Genomic DNA, 20,195 nt, shown 5'->3' with positions numbered 1-20,195 from the left:
GTTCTTTGAAAAGTGCATGGGTTCCCTTACTCATCTTTTTCAATCTTTCCCTTCTTGATTACCAGATGTCAGTGATGTATGCTGACATTACCTTTAAATTATTTCTAGTTTATAAGTAGGCATGACAAAATGTACTGATTCTTCTTCAAGGATCACTATACAGAGCAATTTATGATAAGCAACCTCATCCATTAATGCACACCCAACCTCTTTCAGCTGACTAAACCAACCTAAAACTAAAACTGTCACTGAAGATGCAGACAACAAATTAATCTGCAATTATGTACAATCGAGAGCCTCTAGAAGGAAACAGATGGTTTATGACCAGCAATTATTAGGAGCCAGGGTAAGTTCATCAAGAATAAGACACCAAATAGATGTCACTTTCTATTTAGATAAAATTAACACATTGGTAGATCAGAGGAATGTGGTAGAAACTGTAATGATTTCAAAAGAGCTCTCCATGAAATTTACTGTAAGATAACAAGATAAAATATGGGCTGGATAATAAAATATTTTTAATTGGCAGAATAATCTTTCCCCCAAAACTCTGAATCTGTGTCACTGGGAAAAGAGTTCTCTAGTACAGCACGAAAGGGTTTGCTTGCTTGAGAGCCCTCACTCTCTAATCGCTGGGGATTCAACATTACTTTTTATCACTAACTTGAAAGATAAAAAACATAGCTACCAAATTTGCAAATAACACAATGCTGAGAAAGATATATAATGGGACAAATGACAGAAACAATGTCTGAAATGACTGAGCTAGAACAAATGGACTGAAAAGAATATGACATTTAATAGAGATATATATGTATCTGCATTTAGATTCAGAGGGCCAACTAAAAATGTCAAAGACACAATTAGAGAGGAGGGGAAACTGTTTTAATAGCACTTCACATGAAAAAAAATCTGATTTCAATTAACCCCAAGATTAATACACATTCACAGTGGGTTGGGGCTTCTACACAGTGAGTTCATGCAGTAGACAGGTGCTGTCCTAACTGTGGAATATGACTGCCCACCGTTACGGAAAGTCAGATTACACTTGAAGCACCATTCTCCATTCTCAGGGGCACTTGTTAAGAGGTACTCTGAACACCTAAGGGGCTTTCAGATGAGGGAAACGAGAAATGATGAGGTCACTAAACCGACTAAGTTAAGAAACAGCTGAAAGAAATGGGGATGTTCTACCTGGAGAAGAGAAAATTAGGGGAGACATGATGGCCGTCTTCAAATGTCTGAAGGATTGCTATGTTGAAGAGGGAGTAGAATAGTCGTATGTTGTTCTAAAGGGCAGAACTAAAACTAAAGGAGAGAAAGTTAAAGGGCAATCATTTTAGTCAAAAAAAAAAAAAAAAGCAAAAACAAAAACCTTCTCCAATGAGGAAAGCCATCAGCAGATAAACAATACTCTCAAGAAGGCTCTCAGAAAGTCAGTCTACAGGGAGGTTAGGCCAGATGAATCCCAGAATCTCCTCCAACTCTACCATTTTTGACTCCACAGCTCCTGAATGTTGTTTGGTTTGAACTAGCCTTGCATTTTCTCAGATAGCCATCATGAGAGAATCTGTGTTACTCTTTATACGGTGCCATTCAAAAGACAAGAAGCAGAACTTCACCACCAAATGCGAGTGGTGATCCCTTCAAAGCAATCACCTGAGACAGCTGCATTCTTATTCCAGAGCTGATAGTTCTCAAAAACTCTTGTAGGATGCCTGCAGAGTCCATTTCTGATTCATATAAAATACAGCCTCATTGTTTAGTAGCCATGTCTACACTGCTGGTGAACACAAACCAGCCTACACATTTGGTACAGTTCCGGCCCTCAGTGGGAGTCCAACAGTAACCCAAATAAGATTCATTTCTTATGAATCTTATGAACCAAAATCTACTTAGCTTGATCATCTGTCTTAATTAAGCCCTGTTCCCAATGACATTAAGATGATTTCAAAAACCTAATTCATTCATGGACACACAAAAATTTGACATTAGATACAAATTAATAGTACATTAATTAGGCTCTTGCTGCTGCTAAGTCACTTCAGTCGTGTCCGACTCTGTGCGACCCCAGAGACGGCAGCCCACCAGGCTCCCCTGTCCCTGGGATTCTCCAGGCAAGAACACTGGAGTGGGTTGCCATTTCCTTCTCCAATGCATGAAAGTGAAAAGTGAAAGTGAAGTCGCTCAGTCGTGTCCAAGTCTTAGCGACCCCATGGACTGCAGCCTACCAGGCTCCTCCATCCATGGGATTTTCCAGGCAAGAGTACTGGAGTGGGGTGCCATTGCCTTCTCTAAATTAGGCTCTTAAATGCTCACAAAATGTAAAATCAATTTGAACAAAGGCAGCATCACCGGAATAAGAACATAACTTCCAAGTTTATTGCTTTGAGGGAATGTATACAACCTATTTTGTTGTTGTTGGCTCTTTTTTAAAAGCATATTATATTCTAAGCAAACTTCATGTTTTGGGTTCCGTTATAAAGACCTCAAAAACTAGCACTATAGATCTTTTTCCTTTTCAATATTCCTTTGAATGCTTAAAGTTGGCTATTGTCTTCTTTTCAAATGAATATCCAAGGTACTTAAAAAGCAAAAAAAAAAAAAAAAAAACTATAAATAATTTAAACAACAGAAAAGTTTTTCAAACCCAAGACACTGTTCACATTAGTATGGTTTTATAAGTCGCACTATTTGGATGCAAGCTGAGCACATTATAACATTTGGGATCAATGTCTCTTTTCCTTACTAAAGTCCTAATCTATTTCTGCAACTCTCAGCTACAAGATTTTCAATCTCCCTACACATTTTTATCCTCTAATTTAAAAAATACTTTAACTTTCTGAATTAAAAAGGCAAAAATCCTACTTTAGAGTCCCCTAAATGTATCTATTAATCTTTAAACATTGAGGATGATTCCAGAACTAAACATGGTCAGCACAGTGAGAATTTTAGTGGAAGTTAGTTGGGCGTCCGTTGGCTCGTTGTCTTGGTAGTGAGTACCTATGTAAGATAGTCATCCACGTTTTTCCTCTTGTATTCTAACAGAACGCCTGGTACCCAGTAAATAAAGGTAGGAACCTGTTAAGCACTGCAGTGAAGACTTTGCTCTTTACAGATTGCAGCAAGTCTGAGTTGAGGAAGCTCTGACAGACGCAAAAGGTGCACCTGTTGCAGGTGCACATACAGCGTAACCGGGCATGGCTGCGGAAACACACAGAAGGACAGGCGTTGAGTTCTTTCTTACAAACACGGCGCAAGTCAGAGCGTGCCAACTTTAAAAAAAAGACTTAGGCATAAGCAACACTAAGGAAAAGGACAGCGTGGGGCATGCTAAAGTTGTGCAGAATTCCACATTTACAAAAAATATCATCAACAGCAATAGCTCCCTCCTCCCTCCCTATAGAAATCTGAGGAAAATCCGCTAACACGTTTGCTTTTTTTTGGAAGGGGGATAGAATTATTAGTACAAGGGTTTTAGTGGAATAAATATGCACAGCAATAGATGGCACCCTCATCTAAATCAATAAAAGAAAAACTGAGTAAGCCACAGCATCCACCGAAAGGTCAGAGTTGGCTAGCATTGAAATAACCACCCCCTCCTCCTCCCTCAGGATACACACATGCCTGAAAACCAGGAAGGAGAATAGGGACAAATACACAAGAGTCAAAAGACGAGTATGTATATTCAACCTGAGGAGATACGAACATCGTCTTTAATCCATCAAGCACCATGGTTCCCCAAGGAAATCAAAGTGCTTCATATATTTCTACTTGAACCCAAAATATGGGGTTAATTTTCATCTGCTACCAGCAGCTAAGTATCTGCTAACATAGCAGCTAAGTATGATAACATGAAACTCTGGGTAAGGTGTAAAAATCAACAACGGATCCAATTGATCTTAGATACAAAATTTAGGGAGACTTTCTGACTCCTTTCTGGTTGAGTGAGTTGCACTAGTTGGTACAGGCACGTGGAGCCATTTCACCTCCACTTTAAAGACCAAAGTAGGGGGTCTCCAATGACTGCTCAGTGGTCAGAGCCACTCAGACATACAAGGCCATCACACCACCCCTCAAGAGGTACTGGCGCAGAACCCACTCAGAAGAGCGCCACCTGATGAATCAATTACATCCTTTCCTGTAACACCTGAACATTTTTTAGAGGCTTCTCTAAAGGAGAAGTCCTTCTCAAAGAACTGGCCCAAACTGACTTGGCTTAGCTTGTGAAATCTGATGAGATCACAGCACACGGTGGCATGGTTGTGGAGATTAGCAGCATCCCAATAATGCCTAATTCTCAACATGAAGAAAAACAAGAATTAATTTTTCAAAAGACTCTTATAGGCTCGAGATACTTCATTTTAAAATTTGACTTGTGATGATGAACATAGCACTGGTACTAAGTCACTGCCAGCTGTCATACTGGAATCCATCTGTTATTTTATAATTGAATCTGACTCTTCAACATACACAGGCTCCGCCCATCAAAAAGGAGGGATGCAAAGTATGCTTAGCAACAGGGAGATGCTTCATGAGAAGTAGTTTCGGATTAACCATATAAACAAGTGTCCATGTATGTACATTTATCATATACACACGTGCACACACACACACACACACTCACAAATATTGCAGTAAAATTTTAAATATGCAGATCTAAAAACACAGTTGCAATTATTTACAAGATTAAGATAGTGCATTTACACAGTGAAAAAAAAAAGACACCATAGTATACAGTTAGGCAGTAAGAGTGACCAAGCAGTGCGTTTCTGGATAATTACTAATTATGGTGAAAGAGATCTGGTCATCTACAAGAAAATGTCAACAAAATCCCACAGAAGCCATAAGGAAAAAGTAACTTACAAAGGAAGCCATAAAGAAAAAGTAACTTACAAAGCAGTTTTTAGAAAGACCCAGATTTTTCTCAAATTCTCTATTCTATCAGTGCTGCCCATGTCTCGGTAGAGTCTGTCTTTGTAATGATCCTCTCTGTAGATAACATACACGAGAGTTTTAAAGCAAAGGTAAAACAGAAGTAAGGTTTTGCTTATCTAATAGTAATAGGAATGACTTCTCTTCCAATACAAATAGAATTTCAAGGGTTTGCTGCATTTTTTTTAAGTATTAGTTAATGGAATAGCAATAAAGTTAACTCTGCTTTGAAAAATCTGTACACATTAACACCCTTTTTGAAAAACCTCAGCTTCTAGCAGTTTCTGAGTATTACTCTGATATACTGCAGTTTTCATAAGAAAAAAATAACTTGGAGAATAACATAATAATAAATAAAATAAACTATGAAGTTCTGAGAAACGCACTGCCTGAAAAACTACCTTGTCACAGAACAGAATTTATACGAACACAGTGCTTGAGGAGAATGCCATTAAGAGCCATGCAATTTTAGGCAGTTAGTAAACTACAAAGATGACCACACTTACGTGCTTGTGCATATGCATGTACAGATACATAATAAATGTACATAAAATTTGTGGCTCATAACACTCCATGTAAAACATTTATATAGAGGGAATTCCAATTACAACTGCTTTTAACAGCACTAAAAAAAGATGTTCTATCCTGAATTCAAACATACCCATAATTTAAACAAAGATTCATAAATGATTTTAGAATCCTTCACATACTCGAAGTCAATTGATCAGCAGAAAAAAAATATAAAAATGAAATTTTTGTTCATATGAAAATGCTTTATTAGCATGATGTCAATCCCACTTTATGGCAGCAAGACTAATTTTTTTAATGCTGGGTGAGGGGCTGAGTTTTACTGTACTATCCTATTAAGATAGTTACAGTCTGCTCAAAAATATTCAAATATTGTCAGATTATATATACTTTATATATTTATACAATTTTATTCCGGTATTCAAACTAAACTTGCATGTACTCAAACTTGTCCCTTCTCATTACAAAGTCTCTGTTGCTGAACAACTTCTACGTGACAGAGATTCCACCCTCATGGCTAACAACGACATGCAATGCTACCACGAACCATGCAACGTGAAAATGACGGCAGAGCAAGTACTTACGGGTACATGGCCATCGTTGTCAGTTTAACAAAGATATCTTTACTGGGTGCATCAGCAGTATTGCAAGTGAAGGCTTGTGGTGGAGGCATTTTGTGTTTCCTGCAGAAATCAGTAGGTGAAATACTATACTCTTGTTTAACTTCATGCAGGTCTGACTTTGCAGCTACGATTAAGCAAGGTATTCTGCTGTCCATAAAGTGTTGCTATAGAATAAAAAGTGAAATCAAAATCTGATGACAAGCTCAAAAATTACTAAATTTCATTCAACGGGCACTGAAATTTTTCTCTAGATAGGCAAATCATCAACAGTTTCAGGGAGAAAGTAAATGAAGAGGCAAGGACTGGCAGTTGTCTAGGTCAGTGATATAATAAGACCAGGGCCACTTTTCTAATGCAGATAATGATACAAACTTGTAACAATTCTTCAAATTCACTATAATTAAAAAAAAATTTTTTTAAAGATCTAATACTCTGAAATAGAAAGAAATCCACCTAAATTCTTCTATCCTAAAACACACTACTTTCATTTTTTTATATTACCTCTAGTCCTTAGGGCTTCCCTGGTAGCCCAGGACAGTAAAGAATCTGCCTGCAATGCAGGAAACCTGGGTTCGATTCTTAGACCGGGAAGATTCCCTGGAGAAGGGCACCCACTCCAGTATTCTTGCCTGGAGAATTCCATGGACAGAGGAGCCTGGCGGGCTACAGTCCATGGGGTCGCAAAGAGGCACGACTAAGTGATTAACACTTTCAGTTTCTAGTCCTTAAGCACATGCATATATATATACACACACACACATACATTCACACACACACACAGATATTTACATAGTGGCAGTCATGCTGGATATTACTATTGAAAAATGCTGAATTTTCCATGTTTTCAGAATTCAAAACCATTATTTTTAATGACTATATAAATTTCACAGGATCATTTTATCTCAATTTGGTAAACTACCTTCGTACTGTTAGATATGTGGATTATTTCCAGGTTTTTGCTATTAAAAACAAACCTAGAGGAAATTCCTTTGTACGTATAGTTTTTTTACTCTTATTGAATCTTGTTGACAATCTCAAAGTAACTTACAACTTTTGAAGCCTCATGTTTATCTCCTTGCTCTATTAATCTTCTTGGTATAATTGGCAATATGCAAACCATGTGCATTTCTAAGAACTTTCACTAATGCAGAGGTTCTTAACCAGGGACGCACATCAGAATCACTCGTGGAAAAAAGTAGTTTTAAAAATACAGATGTCTGGGACTGTACCACCTCAGAATGAAGCCAGAACCTTTACAGATAGGATGTATCTATCTTTAAAAAGTTCCACAGATAATTTTCTTGCATTTCCTTGGTTAGAAAACACATTACAATTCCATTAAACTCCTTACAAAGTTAAACTTAGTTATAGGCCAAAATTGAAACAAACCTTAAAAATCCTGGCACAGTATTCAAAGGATTTAGGGTTACTGACATCATATACCAGGCACACAACATCACAAAGGATCTCAGCCTCAGTCAAAAATTCCGATTCTGAGATATCATGCAACTTGGAAAAAGAAAAAGACAATGAGAAACATAAGTATCATAACACTGATGCAAAATTAAAGTCATGAAGTTTTATTACTTGCTTAACTTGACTTCTTAATTTAAAAATACTAGTTAAGCATAATTTTTCAGACTCATTAGAAGTAAGACACACAGATAAACAAGTAGCTTTCTGATTTTTGTAGATGAAAAATGGTGATTAAGGTCCTACAGAAACTAACATTTAGTGAGTGACTAAAGTATGCTGGGCAGGCCCTTTACACGCATTCTCTACCTACTAAAGATAACAAACGGGTTACAGAGATTAGGTCAACTGCCAAAGATAATTCAAACCAAAATCTGAATTCAGATGATTCCCAATGGGAAGCACAGGTGGCACAGTGGTAAAGAATCAGCCTGCCAAGCAGGAGACCTGGGTTCACCCCTGGGTCGGGAAGATGCCCTGGAGAAGGAAATGATAACCCACTCCAGTATTCTTGCCTGGAAATTCCATGGACAGAGAAGCCTGATGGGCTACAGTCCATGGGGTGGCAGAGTTGGACATGACTGGGCACATACAAACGATTCCCAAGTGTTTTTTCTTTCTACCACACCACTCTTCCTCCCCACCAATCAAAAACACAAAGCAAAGGATGGTACATTAAGGTTATCAGTGACCACAGATAAACTACTACACACCTGCACTAAAGCCTTCAAACTCATTTCTAGTCAATAGTAAAGGATGTAATTTTTTTAAATATAAATGAAAGAAAGAGCAAAGTGGATTGAATTTTTTTTTTTTTTCACTTTTTTATGGTGGTATTTGGAGAAGGCAATGGCACCCCACTCCAGTACTCTTGCCTGGAAAATCCCATGGATGGAGGAGCCTGGTAGGCTGCAGTCCATGGGGTCGCTAAGAGTCGGACAAGACTGAGCGACTTCACTTTCACTTTTCACTTTCATGCATTGGAGAAGGAAATGGCAACCCACTCCAGTGTTCTTGCCTGGAGAGTCCCAGGGACGAGAGAGCCTGGTGGGCTGCCGTCTATGGGGTCGCACAGAGTCGGACACAACTGAAGCGACTTAGCAGCAGCAGCAGCATGGTGGTATTACATACAATTAAGCACACAAATAGATAAATTTTTACCTGTATCTACAACCATGTAATCACCACACACATTTAAGAGAACTAAAATTAAATCTAATGACTAAGTCAGGTAGAAAAATAAAATCACACAAAAGCCATTAAATTAAATCCAATTATGTTCTCAGAGTCATTTTTAAAATGTACCCAATAATTAATAATCTTTATATGCCAGAAAATTTCTTACCAACAAATATTTCTCTTGTCCATAGACATAGACAGTGTTAATCGCATAGTACGATTTATGATCATCACGAATTTTCTTCTGCCTCTGAAAACAACCAAAAATCTCAGTATTTACAGTAAGAAATCACAGTAACTAGTTTTCATCAGCACATGTACTTTGTGTATATGTGTGGGTGTGTTACCAAAAAAAGGACATTCTTCCCTATGCTATATATTATTTATCAGTACAAAGAGCATATTGATTTTGTTTCTTAGTTCTTAGGCTCTAAAATAAGAGATGCATTTGTTCTGCAGAAAGGGAAAGCAGTAGCTGACAAGAAAGTAAACTGCATTCACTGAGCCACCTGCTGGCAGTTCTCATTACACTATGATTTGGCCTGCCATTTCACCCGAAAATATGTCAGCCTCTTTACTCAAGGCAGTAGTCACAATCAGGTATCAGCAATGTAGAGTGCTACATTTACTTCATGCCAAGCCCTGTGTCTGATACTTTCATATGTGTATTTATTTAATCTCCATCTAAACGTTAAAAAAAAAAACCAAACACCAAATGATGGCTAACACCAATGAAGCAAAGATAAAGCTAGTTCAAAGAGATTACTGTTACATTTTAGTTCTACTTTACTATTATACCTATACATCATCTAAAAAGGTTAATGGTTATGAAAAAATTATGTAAACACATGACTATAAAAACCTACTGAGTAAGGTTCTAACTTTCTGAGCTCTCACCGTTAAGTTTCTTCCCAGAAGAGCCTGAAGAACTCCACTTTTCCCACAGTTTTTCATCCCAATTACATTACATCGGAATACATTTCTTTGAGTTTGTTTTTTCTGAAGGTCTATCTTTTTATCTCTTGTTACTAAAAAGGAAAATAAAAAGCTAATTATGTACCACATACACTCACTGAGGCTTCACTTCACCTTCTGCAAAATATGATACTGCTATTTATTATTTTTATGAAGCATTTGATCAATAAATAAACTGTATGATAGCCAACGTGTATGTAAAATGAAGTACAGAAGATAATACAGAAGGGCCTCTTTAGTGAAAAAGGTGCGTTTCTGAAAGTCAGTTGTAAATTTCTAGTAACCACATATTTATTTTATCATAAAATAAGTAGTACCTTTATGTAAGAAAACAATATTCCAAAAATGAACAAAAATTACAATGAATGTAGCATACACTATATCCCATCTTTTTTTCTATTACTGTCGTAACAAATTATAAACTGAAAGATGCCACCTCAAAACGTTACTCTCGGATCTATAAATAGAAAGGCGGTAGGCACTCTAGATTTCCAAGGTAAATCTGTGAAAGAGGCAGTGCTGAAAACAACCCTGCATCAGCAGAGCCACGGGCATCTTTCTCGAGGGAAAGAGACCTCCTTAAGCTGCACCCAAAGATCTGATTACAAGAAAGCTCACCAGAGACACTATTTATAGTAGCAAAAAACTGAAAATGATAAAAAACACAAAATTATGGAATAGTTCAGTAAGTATATTATAGACTATCCATATGATTAGACTTTATATAATATTAAAGGTATATAAAATACACATCGATAATAGAAATATGTCCACAATATTTTGTTGAGTGAAAGAACCTCATGCTGGCTAATTCCTTATTCTTTGGTGCTGAAGTAAATACTGTCTAACTGGTTAAGTATTTTAAAGGGTACTTGCTCTGTCAATTTCTCATAGGCTATCTTCTTGTAACAGGGCTTCCTGTAAGATACGTGCCTATTTTTTCCCACCAATTAGGATATAAAAACTTCTTGAAATGATCAGTTCCCTAATTTATTATTTCATATTATATCTATATATATTTTTTAAGTGGAGCACATTGTTTGGCAAGAATGCCTGTTTAACATTACAAGATCTGTAAAAAATTTATTAATGTGGTAAAAGATTATAAAACTGAGATGTACAATCAGTTCAATATCAGGATCATGTGTTAATACACATTGTTTTTAATGTTAAAAGAAAATTAAAACACAAGATGGACTGTAAATACTTTTAATGTCTATCAGATCAGATCAGTCGCTCAGTCGTGTCCGACTCTTTGCGACCGCATGAATCGCAGCACGCCAGGCCTCCCTGTCCATCACCAGAGTTCACCCAGACTCACGTCCATCGAGTCAGTGATGCCATCCAGCCATCTCATCCTCTGTCGTCCCCTTCTCCTCCTGCCCACAATCCCTCCCAGCATCAGAGTCTTTTCCAATGAGTCAACTCTTCACATTAATGTCTATAGCCTTCCCTAATTTTCATCCATGAAGTACCCTCAGGGGTAGACTAGAAGTAAAACCTTTACTCTTTCTTTCTTGATAAATAAGAAATCGAGCATTTCAATTCAAAAGAGATTATCAAATTATGGGCAAACAAGAGTATAAACAGGAAGACTAATGAAGATGCATTTATTTTCACTCTTTTTACATATGAAACTGGAATCTTGAAAAAAAAAAATCTAATTAAAGAGTATTTACACACTTACCTGTGATGGCTGAAGCCTGAGATTCTTGTTCAGTCAATATTGAATAGCCTAGATAACCCAAATACTCCAGGCACCGCTGTACATCTAAATAGGTCGTGAGCCTAGGAAAAAGTTGAAAACACGAGAAGTTTCTAAAAGAATATCTATTTTAAAAAATCACAACAGCTCAAATAATTTAACACCAGACCCAGGTAATTTTTGTCAGACTGCTTTAATTTCCCACATGCCCAAACATGGCTCTTCCTACAGTGACATTCTTAGGGCAGAGAAGAAAGAGGAGAATGCAATGTAAGGGGGCTCCTGTACCTACTCCATTGGCCTGGAGAGAGCAAAGCCACACAGATGAGCTTTAACCTTGGTGCCCTAGGTAAGATCTACAGCACAGATATTTTATGTTACCTGCTTCCCCAGTTACATACTGTACTGCAAATACTGGCTAGCTAAGGATTTAATTCTGAAAGGGCTTGCAAAAGGTGCAAAACTAAAAGGTTGAAAGGCACTTGAAATTAGTTGGCCTTTCTTATGAGATGAAAAAAAAGAACAGATCCTGGTGTTGAGAAAGTTATTCTCACCAAGGTTAAAGTATTAAATCATTATGTATAAGCAGAAGATTTTCCTATCGCCCTAGACAAGAGGTCAACTTTGCTGTATCTAGACCGTAGACACCCTCACTAAGCCTAAGAGTACATTCAAAGCAATTAACAATCCCTCAAAGCGTCTTCCACGTCAAGTAAAATATGCTCTCCCCACATTCCAAAAAATATGGGTTTCCCAGGTGGTGCTAATGGTTAAGAACCCATATGCCAATGCAGGAGATATAAGAGACGCGGGTTTGATCCCCGAGTCAGGAAGGTTCCCTAGAGGAAGGCATGGCAACCCACTCCAGTATTCTTGCCTGGAGAATCCCATGAACAGAGGAGCCTGGCAGGCTATAGTCCACAGGGTCACAAAGAGTTGGACATGACTAAAGTGACTTAGCACACACATATTCCAAAAATAAAAGAATTGTGCAATAAAAGTGATGATTCCTATTCCCTTAATCAAAAAAGTATTAAAACACAACATTGCAAATCAACTATACTCCAATAAAATTGTTTTTAAAGTATTAATGTTTAGTTCCATTTTGATATTAATGTTTCCCTGTACATAATCCAAAAGCAAGCACATCCCTTCCTGATAAATTTATAAACATCTATAGTTCATCTTAGCGATAGCAGTGGCACTATATTAATAAATTCTGCTCACAGGCAGCTAAGATAGAAGTATTTCATAACATCTGACAAATTCACAAAATAACGCATGTAATGTACCACAATTTCAAAGCAGCTGTAACTCTAGAGGAAAGAAGTGAGCTCTATACTCACGTCCACTGGGAAAGGAATCCCTGGTAGGTTATCCATCCTTTTTCATTTGTACAAACTGTGTTATTCACATCTGGCCCCCAAGGTATGTAAGGGAAAACTTTAAACAAATCTTTAAGCTCATCAGGTGACAAAGCACAGTCTCTATCCTGAAGATACACAAGGAAGTATACATAATGTTTAGATATCTAAGAGGATAATTCCCAAACACAAGAGCCTCCTAATCTTGTAAAGCTATGCTTCCAAAAACTAACCCATGAAAATAAATTTTACATTTTATCAAGAAAACTCCTTGCATGTATGTATGGAAACCTATGCAAAAATCTATCAGAAACTAGACTTTTTCATCTTGAGAAAATAATAAAGTAAATAAGAAAAAGTATTTTTGCTTGTTTTAAGAGCTTTTGAATAATTTTTGGCTATGTGACATGAGCGGGGCTAGTGGTAAAGAATACGTCTGCCGATGAAGGAGGCATAAGAGACATGAGTTTGATCCCTGGGTCAGGAAGATCCCCTGGAGAAGGAAATGGCAACCCATTCCAGTATTCTTGCCTAGAGAACCCCTTGGACAGAGAAGCCTAGTGGGCTAGAGTCCACGGGGTCACAAAAAGCCGCACATGACTGAAGCGACTTAGCACACATGACATGAGCACCCAATAGCTCAGCAAATAGAGCTACATTATTCACAGAAAAACATTTATCATATATCACAGAAAGCTGCAGCCGAAAGCTTACCAAATCATGCTTATCAAAAGTGCTTTGGAGAAACAAATATGCGTGATGATTTAATTCAGTAGTGCAATCAGGAGGTATTTTTAGCCTGATGATGGAAAAAAAAAAGTAAAATAAATCATTAATCAAATATTAAAATTTAATTTGAGAAATGAATATGAAATTGCAACAAGTTCTTTTTGTAAGATGAAAGCACTTACAGAATATGTTTGCTGCAGCCATTTAGACTTTCCCAGGGGAAGTCACTGCATTGCTATGGCAATCCTCAGAAGAGCCGTAATAGTGCTCCTTCCAAGGTGACATATACATTTCCTTAACTATCTGAAGGGCAGGTTGTATTAAAAAACGTACAGACAATACTGATTAAACTGTAATTAGTTTCTAGTAGTTTCTCCTACAAACCAATTGTAAGTCAAAATTATGAGCTTTATACAGTATCAACATTGTAATGAGTTAAAAATGATGTGAAGAGATGTTATTTCTGCCTGATGTGATTTCTGACCCACCCTAAATTTTAATCCATAAACATTTATCAAATGCACTGAGATACTGGGGGCATGAAAACACGACAGGCTCTCTACCTCTAGGGAACCACATTCAAGCTGGAGACAGAACACAAGTAGATAACCTCACTATCTCAGCAGAAAGAGGCAACGGCTGAGTGGGCAAACTACAGATGCTGAGGAGCTCCTGAGAAAGCAGACGCCTTGGTCTGGGGACAGGAAGGTGTCAGCACTGCTGAGAGACACTGTACTTGGACTGAGACCTGAAGGGTAACAGACTCGAACTGGGTTGGAGAGAGAAGAAGGAAGAGTAAAAATACCATGGGCAGAAGCCCAGGGTGGGAAATAATATCTGATTTGCGGACCAGAAGTAGTTTAGTATTTACTTCTAGAGTGAAGGCAGAGAGTGAGTCGGAGCAGACCAGATCAGGAATGACTTTCTATACCCGGTTAAGAAGCTTGGGCTTTACCCTGTCTTGAAGGCAAAGTGACATGGCAAAATCTGTGTTATGTATCTATCAGTATTAATTCTTGCCACAACATGAAGGGTGGGAGTAGAGAGTTTAATAAGGAGACTCAAGATGTGGCTCTAAAGGGGCTATTTTACAAAAAATTAAAGGTAGAGTGCACAAAGAAATTAAAAGAGATTTTAGTCTAAGTCACAAAGCCATAAAAGATGGAGTTTCCTTACTGTCATACTTTACAAAGCAATAAGCAACTTTCTATGTTCTGTAGAATTTATCTACCCACATAAATGGCACAGAAAAGAAAGCTTGATAAAAAGATCTTGGGACAAATGCATTCATTCCATACTTATTTATTGAAAAATCTGGCAAATTACTTGAGCCAAGTTTGAATAACTTTGACAAGGGAAGTTTCAACTTAGAACTGATTAATGGGCCAGGAATCCAACCAGAAAGTATTTTGCTTCCTCGGTGATGGGGAAGGAAAAAATGACAGTTTTTCTGAACCCTTACATGGAGAGCTAGCAGTACCATGCTAAAATTTAAAAAAAAAGGAGAACATGAAGATAACGTGCTACTGAAAGAATGAAGAAAAAAGGCAAAAGGCTCAAAGGCCTGATCCTGGGAAGTCACCTCCCTGAGAAGCCTACTTCCCTTGGGTACAGAAGAGGCATCCTACAGTTACGCAGTCTCCTACCAGGATGATGCTGGGTTCATTGCTAAACAAACAGAACTTAAACACATCATTACTTAAAGGAAAATAACCACAGAGAGACTGGTTGCTTAGGAAAAGTACTTTATCCTAAACTGAGAACAGGCTATAAAACTCAGGGAGGACAAAGAAAAATGCTAACCAATGTATTTTTGACTCCTTTGATTCTAAAAACAAGTTCATCTAGCTTCTCTTATCTCCTTCCTCAATCAAACGAATTTTAAAATATAACTGTATTCTCCGTAAGAAGAAGAGCAAGAGGCTGAGCCATGCTATAACTCAGTGGCTCTTAAGTGGGGATCATCTCACTCCCACGGGCACATTTCTGGCTGTCACGACTAGGGGAAGAGGTGTTGTTGGCATCTAAGGATGTGCTAATAAACATCCTGTAACGCATAGAACAGACTCTACAATAATGAATTATCTGGTCCAAAATGGCGTTAACAGTGCCGAGGTTGAGAAACCCTGTTATAAACGGCTCTATAAATCTAAATTATTCCTAAGTAGCTCAAAGCCTACTACCTACGTGCTAAATAAAACTTTAAAATACTGGCAAGTGAAATCAATTAGAAGCCAAAGGTACATACAAGGGGAATAAATATTCGGGTGTCAAATCCAGATCGTCATCATAACCAAATCGTCGAAGCACAGTCCAAGTAGTCTCATGTCTCCCTCTCTGAATAAAAAGTGTGTGTAAAAAAAGAAAACCTGAAATAAAATAAATTAGTAAGTACAGCTGATGTGAAAATGGGTACAGGGTCACACGGGAGGCGAGCACATAACACACAATGGCAAGAGCTACACTCACGACCACACGTGCACTAGCTGTGCATACTGAAGGTCCGATCAAAACCAGGTTCACGTGTGTCGCAAAGAGCTGATTTCAGAATGTATCTGTAATTCAGATACATTCAGATATCTGTAATGTATCTGTAATTCAGAATGAATATGTAACTTCATATACACCCAAGTCAGCAAAAGGTGGTACTGGATCAAAGGGCCAAAAACACATCCCAAGGTGTATACTGACATTCACAAAGTTATACGATAAAAACAAATGAAATCATTTCCGACATCTGTGTGCTTATTTCTATAACGAGAAAATTGGTTTCTGATTTCACTGTGGCTCTGTAACATATTTTACTCGGTACTTGGAACATTCGGTACTTGGTAAATTTGATTGGGAGACAAAATGTCTTCCTTAAAAATAATTTCTATTTAGAGGATGCTTATGAGTAATAAGAATTTTAAGATAAATTTGTTTCAGAATTCTTTTATCTTCAGAAGGAACTCTGCACTCTTGAAATCCAATAAATTTCCCTATCTCTAATTTATACTGACAGTGGAGGTAATTATTCCCACCGATGGCCTGCCTGCTAGAATTTTAGTTACACTAATAAACACAGATGCTTCCCTAAACATCTAGATAGCACTATAGACTGTTGCCTGCTGCCAAAGTTTTTAAAAGTTTGAAAGGAGGAGAAAAGCACCTTTCACCCACCTTTCAGTGTCAATCCACCGTCAGCCACACCATCACTTATATGTTTTCTGACCACATTTTTGACATCTTCCAGAGCTTGAGGGGCTAAGGGAGTGTTAAAACAAATTCTCTGGCAAAAGACATAAAAATAAAGTTAAAAACAAATCAGCATTAAAGTCACAAATAATACAAATATTAATCCACAGAGCAACATTAAACCAAAGAGTTGTAACCAAAGGAAACAAATTCTGAATTAGGACAGCCTCTACTTTGTATTAAGTAAAGCATGTCCGACCAAGAAGGGCATGTTCTCCCTATCTCCCACATGGGGTTCCTAAAACACAGAGCTCTTTGTGTAACTATGTTATACAAAACCAAGAAGGAAAAATAATTCAGAATTCAGACTTCAAGTCATTCTTAATACACCCATTGTACACTGTGAAATGACACTCTCTCAGAGTCCCCTCAACTCCTAAGCAAAAGAGATTTTATCCCATAGGTAAAGATTAAATAGCCTGATGTCAGAGAGATTTTACATGAAAGAAATGCATGTTTATCAAAATACCATTGGTCATGCCAATAAATTTTTACAGCTTTTCTCAGCAAAAAAAAAAAAAAAAAATCAAGATATACAAATATCTGAAATAAGAGAAAGCTACCTGGAAGAAGTTGAGTTCAGCATCATTGAGTGTACCATCATTATCTTGATCAGATATTTTGAATATACGAGTAAGGGCTTTTATACAGGCTGGTTTCATCTATAGATCATTGAGGAAAAATAAATTGTTTTAATGCAAATAGTTGGGATTTTAAAATACGATTTTCATAAATATATTGAGAATTCTGAATGTTTTCACTGTCAAATACATAACATCAAATATAAACAACATGAAAACTTAACTAAAGCAAAGCCACTTTTATCTTCAAGCCACTTTAAGTAAATGAGACAATATTTACTTGGACCAGTATCTGGAATAGTTAAACACTCCCTTCATGACCACATACCTCTGAAGATGAGCAAAAGAGAAACCCATCTTTTGAAAAAGTCATTCTTCCAGTTATTTAGAAGAAATGCCCTCTCTCATTCCATGAGCTGACTTATAGAACTATAGCAAAGGCTTTTCTCTCTCAACTTCTCTGATTTTTGACCTTCTAGCAGCAAAATAGGACTAAATGTTTCAATCTGTAACTTGTGTTTATGTGTGTATGTACTGAAGCTGGGATATAAAATGTACTTCTTCCCAAGAACATGACAAAACAGCACTGGTTGATGTGCAAAAGTTCTTTTTTTTTTTTTTTTACTACTTGCCTATTATAAGAATTATATTCTTCAAAAAAAGAACCTTGCCTTTTGTGACTCTGTAAAACTTTTATAAGAAAAGCTGCTAGAAATGTATTCTGACAATTTTTATTTTAGGATTTATAATGGATAGAACAAATATTTGACTATTTAAAATAAGGCTCACGTGCTTCTAATTTGTATAACTGCTATAGGAAAATCATGGTCAACAATTCTGAGAAAATAAAACTTTCAGGGAGATTTTTGAACGCTGAAAATGTGGAGGGAGATATCTTACGGACATCTGAGTGCGAGAAATGAGCTGCTGAGGTGAGGAAATGAATACTTGTTAGTTTATCTACTCCCATGATACGGCTAACCAGAGAGGCAGTAATGATGAGTTTTGGTCACACTATCATAACAAACCTAAATGCATAAAATAATTTCTTTTAAAAATAGTAAGGAACAGTTATCTTCCAAAATATGCACAATTCCTCCTCCTCCTCCTTTTTTTTTTTTTTGGTTTAAATAGGGGCTCTAGGAGAGCAATTTGATAGAATAATAAAAAGCCAAAATCTAAGATATAGAGAGATTAGAAAGAACTGAGAAAAAAAAGTCAAACATTTAGGGAGCATGGTTAGGGATGTCTTTATAAAAAAAATGCTAAATGGACTATAACCTATCACATCCATAATCATAAATAACTTTAACATTTTTATTTTGTATTGGGGTATAGCCAATTAACAATTTTGCTGATAGTTTCAGGACAACAGCAAAGAGACTCAGCCATACATATACATGTAATTGATAACTCTTTAAGTAAAAACAAGTTATTGCTTCTGTAAATATGATCCTAATATTAGATATTCAAGATTACTAAAGATCACATTATATTTTATTTTCTCTTCTTTTAAAAATCTGTTGCATAATAATCTAGATGTTTCAAAAAGGAGCAATAGGTAGAATGATGCAAAAACCAGAATCTAAAAATAACTTTTTATTTGCACGTGTTTTTTCCTTGCATCATAAAATGCTATGATAAAAAAAAGTAACTGAAGAAAAATGAACAGTGATGCATTTTTCATTAAAGCCTGAAATGCATCAGAAGCTAAAGTGCTCTAAGGTACTGGCTCAATATGATATTTAAATATTAACCATCTTAAAATACAACACAAAAAATGACTACTTCTTAAACGCATCAAAAATTACACTTCAGTAAAACTTTAAAATGTGTTGTTTAGTTGCTAAGTCATGTTCAACTCTTTTGTGACCCCATCTTTTGTAGCCCACCAAGTTCCTCTGTCCATGAGATTTTCCAGGCGAGAATACTGGAATGGGGTGCCATTTCCTTCTCCAGGGTATCTTCCTGACCCAGGGATTGAACCCATGTCTCTTGAATTGGCAGGACTCTTTACCACAGAGCCACAAGGCAAATCCCACCCCTCTCCACCCACCCCTGTACAACTTTTACAGAAATAAAAATAAACTCACTTTGCATGTAAGTAATCTAATCCTCACACAGATCTGTTTCATTATTAGGTAAGCAGAGGACTCCATGGGTCATACAGAGTCCATCAAACCACTGGAAACATATTTCCAGTTCAGGCTTTAATTATCTTGATTTGACCTACCTACCTCAAATCTATGTTAAAAGGTTATGAATGTTATCTAAATAAAAGATTCTATTGTAAGTTTAGACTCAAGGCTTCTACTTGTATAAATCAAGGCATATAGTCTCTAAACGTTACAGATTCTACCTTAGGCAGGTATGCCTAAGAAATGACTAACAGATGGTAGTCATTAGGGAAGGGAGGATTAGCAGATTAGCAGAACTAATAATAGGCCTAAGAAAAAAGTAGCAATTAGAGAACTGAGAACAAACTAACGGAGGGGATTCAATGTACTGCCAGGCTAAGCTCAGAGGTAAATCTCTATAGAATGAGACTGCCTACTGGACTGCTAGGAAAGTTCCAGAATCTGTATTTTAAACAAGTATTTTAACCTAGTGACTATTACGAGGTGAATTTCGGAAATATTCAATAAAGGGCAAGTTCAGTTCAATTCAGTTGCTTAGTCCTATCTGAATCTTTGCAACCCCATGAATCGCAGCATGCCAGGCCTCCCTGTCCATCACCAACTCCCGGAGTTCACTCAGACTCACGTCCATCAAGTCAGTGATGCCATCCAGCCATCTCATCCTCTGTCGTCCCCTTCTCCTCCTGCCCCCAATCCCTCCCAGCATCAGAGTCTTTTCCAATGAGTCA

At 37.1% G+C, this 20,195-nt stretch overlaps 1 protein-coding gene across 5 annotated transcripts in view; it reads right to left on the bottom strand.

Moving 5' to 3' along the window:
- RHOT1 (ras homolog family member T1) overlaps window positions 1-20,195 on the bottom strand; it is a 53,329-nt gene that overhangs the window by 11,227 nt on the left and 21,907 nt on the right. For 2 of the 5 annotated variants that reach the window (XM_010861467.1, XM_010861466.1), the window contains exons 9-19: window positions 17,312-17,410; window positions 16,674-16,782; window positions 15,760-15,880; window positions 13,497-13,581; window positions 12,765-12,910; window positions 11,401-11,501; window positions 9,636-9,766; window positions 8,905-8,988; window positions 7,476-7,595; window positions 6,048-6,250; window positions 3,082-3,204 (exon numbers count right to left, since the gene is read on the bottom strand). In XM_010861467.1, the coding sequence (XP_010859769.1) occupies window positions 3,082-3,204; window positions 6,048-6,250; window positions 7,476-7,595; window positions 8,905-8,988; window positions 9,636-9,766; window positions 11,401-11,501; window positions 12,765-12,910; window positions 13,497-13,581; window positions 15,760-15,880; window positions 16,674-16,782; window positions 17,312-17,410 (1,322 nt within the window). Of the gene's footprint in view, window positions 1-3,081; window positions 3,205-4,896; window positions 4,993-6,047; window positions 6,251-7,475; window positions 7,596-8,904; window positions 8,989-9,635; window positions 9,767-11,400; window positions 11,502-12,764; window positions 12,911-13,496; window positions 13,582-15,759; window positions 15,881-16,673; window positions 16,783-17,311; window positions 17,411-20,195 lie in introns of all 5 variants that reach the window. The other 3 variants (XM_010861470.1, XM_010861468.1, XM_010861469.1) reach the window with 3 other exon arrangements.

The sequence above is a fragment of the Bison bison genome, unplaced genomic scaffold, assembly GCF_000754665.1.
Source record: "Bison bison bison isolate TAMUID 2011002044 unplaced genomic scaffold, Bison_UMD1.0 scf7180017864472, whole genome shotgun sequence".
Taxonomy (NCBI): domain Eukaryota; kingdom Metazoa; phylum Chordata; class Mammalia; order Artiodactyla; family Bovidae; genus Bison; species Bison bison.
The sequence above is the reverse complement of the archived record's forward strand: the minus strand, read 5'-3'. Positions and strand labels throughout refer to the sequence as shown.